The sequence below is a fragment of the Colobus angolensis genome, unplaced genomic scaffold, assembly GCF_000951035.1.
Source record: "Colobus angolensis palliatus isolate OR3802 unplaced genomic scaffold, Cang.pa_1.0 Scaffold194, whole genome shotgun sequence".
Lineage (NCBI taxonomy): Eukaryota > Metazoa > Chordata > Mammalia > Primates > Cercopithecidae > Colobus > Colobus angolensis.
In genome coordinates, this window is record NW_012115088.1 from 2,523,676 (window position 1) to 2,527,413 (window position 3,738).

The 3,738-nt window shown below is 45.1% G+C and overlaps 1 protein-coding gene across 2 annotated transcripts in view; it reads left to right on the forward strand.

The window, feature by feature from the left end:
* Positions 1 to 721: 721 nt before the first annotated feature.
* Positions 722 to 3,738, forward strand: part of PREX2 (phosphatidylinositol-3,4,5-trisphosphate-dependent Rac exchange factor 2) — a 289,450-nt gene continuing 286,433 nt past the window's right edge. The window contains exon 1 of one of the 2 annotated variants that reach the window (XM_011940917.1): positions 722 to 1,134. In XM_011940917.1, the coding sequence (XP_011796307.1) occupies positions 994 to 1,134 (141 nt within the window). In that variant the 5' untranslated portion in view covers positions 722 to 993. The remainder of the gene's footprint in view (positions 1,135 to 3,738) is intronic. The other variant, XM_011940918.1, reaches the window with a different exon arrangement.

Consider the following 3,738-nt stretch of genomic DNA (forward strand, 5'->3'; position numbering starts at 1 on the left):
AAATACCCTCGCCTCTCAATGGATTTACATACTATGTTGATGTTGAAAAAAGTTATAGACATGGAAAACAGCACAGTACAAGGGTGACGCTTATTTTATCTGGGGTTTATTGCATGGGCAGAGGCTGTCATTTTCCCATAGTGTCTTCATTTATTATGCTAATTGACTTTCCAAGCTCAGACTGGAGGGTGTCTGCCCTGTGAACTATTCTCAGTTGGAGGGTTTTAAAAGCAAACCTGTTTTGTGCTTGAATGAAACCAAAAATCAATGTGTTTCTTTTCAAAGACGGGAGGGTCAATACCGTGGTTGTTTTTGTTCCCATCCAGTTATGTAACCGTGGGGACTTGTTTCTTTGCTTTCAGGATTCGTACAAAACACATTAAAGTTAAATAATAGGGGAGTCTCAGGAGTAACCCTCGAGTTGCGCCTTGGAGTGTGTGTCCCTGGGACTGGGAACCTCCTGTGAGTTCCATCTCAAGTGCTGCTGCTGCTGCTGCTGCTGCTGTGTGTGTGTGTGTGTGTGTGTGTGTGCGTGTGCGCGCGCGCGTGTGTGTGTGTGATTAGCCAGCACGCAGCACTTCCCCAGGGTTGTGTTTCCTTTTTCCTGAGATTTGGCGAAGGGTAAAGGGTCGGAGTCACATGGATACAAAGCTTTTGATTGATGTCCAAGTCACTGCCGTGGCTGCCGAAGCCGCTTCCCCTCCAGCCCCGGCCCTGTGAGGCCAGAGCAGCGGGACTGGGCGCGCAGGGCCTGGCCGGAGCCCCCACTCCCAGGAATTTTCTCTGCGGAGCCCCGCGCCCCCCGCGTTGGGATTCCAGCTCGATCCCCTCCTCTCCCTGCGCCCAGCCTCTCCCCAGCATGTAAAGTAGTCTGTCCCTCCTCGGAGTTGGCGGAGGAGGCAACTTTCCATTCTTGCCGCCGGGTGCCGGGCAGCAGCGGGCGCGCGGGTCAGCCCTCAGCACGGCGGGCAGCGCCGCGCACCGCCGCCGACCATGAGCGAGGACAGCCGTGGGGACGGCCGAGCCGAGAGCGCCAAGGACCTGGAGAAGCAGCTTCGCCTGCGCGTGTGCGTGCTCAGCGAGCTCCAGAAGACCGAGCGGGACTATGTGGGCACACTGGAGTTCCTGGTGTCGGTGAGTGTCCTCGGCAGACGCTGGGGGACCTCGGAGCGGCGCGGGGCGCGGGTCCCGGAGCGGCTGCGGGAAGCGCGCGCGGCATTGTCTGTGCGGGGACCAGGGACGGGTCGGGGCGTCGCAAGCGCGGGAATCGGCGTGTGGACGCTGCGTTCGCGGGGGCGGTGACCCTCGCGGGCATTTGTTGGTGTCCTGAGACTCACTGAGTTGCGGGGGCCTTGGAGAGCTCCAGGTCTGAAAAGTTAGCTCTAGAGAAGAGAGCTCCAGTCCAGGGAATCCCGGCTGCCCCATCTTCCCTCACTTTTCTTTTACCCTCCTCTCTAGTCTGCTTAAGTGCACTGTGTAATTGATTTTCCTTCTTGTTCTTTCCTGGAGACTTTGTTTTAAAGCTTTGGTTTAGTGATTAAAGATCCAGTCGGCTACCTTCAGGTACACTAAGTTAAAAAATGTCCTTGAATGTGCTCGAGCTTGAGTTCGTTACTCAGATAACATGGCAGTGGCCGCTTTAGTTATGGTCTTTGAAACAGAGGATTCTGGTGTGGGGGTACTGAGAGAGCAGAGGGGTGATGATCTCTAGCAGCTGTTGGATATTAAAGCCACATGTGGCGCTCACCCTGTCCTAGTCCTACAGTCTCCTCCCCACTGGCTTAAATCTGTCTTCTGCTCAGTTTCTGGTCCCCTGTTTACATGGCCCATGGGAGTGCTGTAATCAAGCTTCGGGACTTCGTGGAACTGGGTATGTATTTATTTTCCACGTTTCTGCTTGACTCACTGCCATCTGCTTTGAAAACGTTTCATTCATTTTAGGGCCGAAGGGGCAAAACTGAGTGAAAGTAGCTGCTGAGATAACACTCAAAAGTTGAATTTTTCCTATTCACTGCTGAAAAGACAAAGAATTTAAGCCTTGGCTTCTTTCCACCCAGATTCCTGGGAGAGCATCATTCAAAGAACCAGGAGCTTCAGTTTTTGTGATCTCATCCAAATCCTTCTTCTTCCAACAACCAATTCCATGCCCCCTTGGTCTGAAGGAAAATATTTCAGGTGCCAAACTTCCTGCTTAGTGTTCTGAAATCTGTCAACTTTCTGCTTATAATCATGACAGATAAAATTCACTTCTTGGCTGTGGCAAGAAGGAAAGAACAATGTCTCAAGTGATGTAAAATGTACAGATTGGGTTATGGTTGACTTCTCAGAATCAATATACTTGACTCTTAGGGGCCACATTCTCTGCAAATGTACAGGTATTTGATAATATCCTGGTAACTGGAGATTTTTAGAATTATTATATACTTCCTTGTAATGAAGATTGTCAAAAATGTATGTTTTTAAGATTTGATTTTTAATAGCTTTAAATTTGGCTTTCATGAAACTTTTTTGGTAACAAAGTTCTTTGTATTTTGAAGAATCTGAGTCATTTCTTACATAATTACTCTTTTCTGAAGATCTGTGTACAAAGTACTGTGCAGAATACTTTGCAGAATTAGACAGTTAATCTAATTATATTAAAAACTTAATTTGTTGATCTTTATTTAAAATATCAGTTTTTCTTCTAATCTTAAACCTGATCATTACAACAGAAAACTTACTATTAGTATATAGAATTAGGTAAGAAAGTATGGAAAGTATAAAATAAATTTTCCCCTTTTATAAGGAGAACATCATTTCATGATTTCTTTTCTTCTCTTTCAGAATCTATGGGCTCTTCCACTTTTCGTTTTCTTTGTGCATCATTTGTGCCTGTTTATGTTTATATGCACAAATGCACTAATTAGTCTGAATGTCATCCTAAATAAAAGTTTACTCTGGCTTACAAAACCTAAGATCTATTTATAATACATTATTAGATTTTCTTTTTAGGGTGTTATTTACAGCAACATTTACACCCCATAGAGTTTTCTTGGTTATTTGAAGTTGATGTAGTCACTCTGGTTTTGATATTAGACTATGCTAGTGTGTACCAAGAGCTTTTAAGCTATTCAAACCCTTTGGCCTGGTAATTCCTCTTCTAGGAACCAATCCTAAGGGAATGATCAGAGATGGAAACAAACAATGGGAGTTATTTTTAAAAGTTAACCATAGTATTAAATAAGTCGAGTGGTAAATTTGTTGCCAAAAATTGATAGTTTACTCCTAAGTCAAATTAAATATTTGTTAGATTAGTCATTAATCATTTATATTATTGCTTTAAGCCATTAACATGGATGTAGGATGACTAATCTTTAGTAGAAAGAGGAAGAAGAGGTAAAAAACATATTTTTAGTTCTACTAAGAATGTATTTTTACTTAACCACCCTATAAATAAGCAAACAAAATGGTATTATTACCTTTATAAAAAGATCATATGTCCCAGCACTTTTGGGGGCCGAGGCGGGTGGGTCAGCTAAGATCAGGAGTTCGAGACCAGCCTGGCCAACGTGGTGAAACCCCATCTCTACTAAAAATACAAAAAATTAGCTGGGCGTGGTGGTGAACATATTTAATTCTAATTACTCAGGAGGCTGAGGCAGGAGAATCGCTTGAACCCGGGAGGTGGAGGTTGCAGTGAGCCGAGATCGTACCACTGTACTCCAGCCTGGGCGACAGAGCAAGACTCAGTCTCAAGAA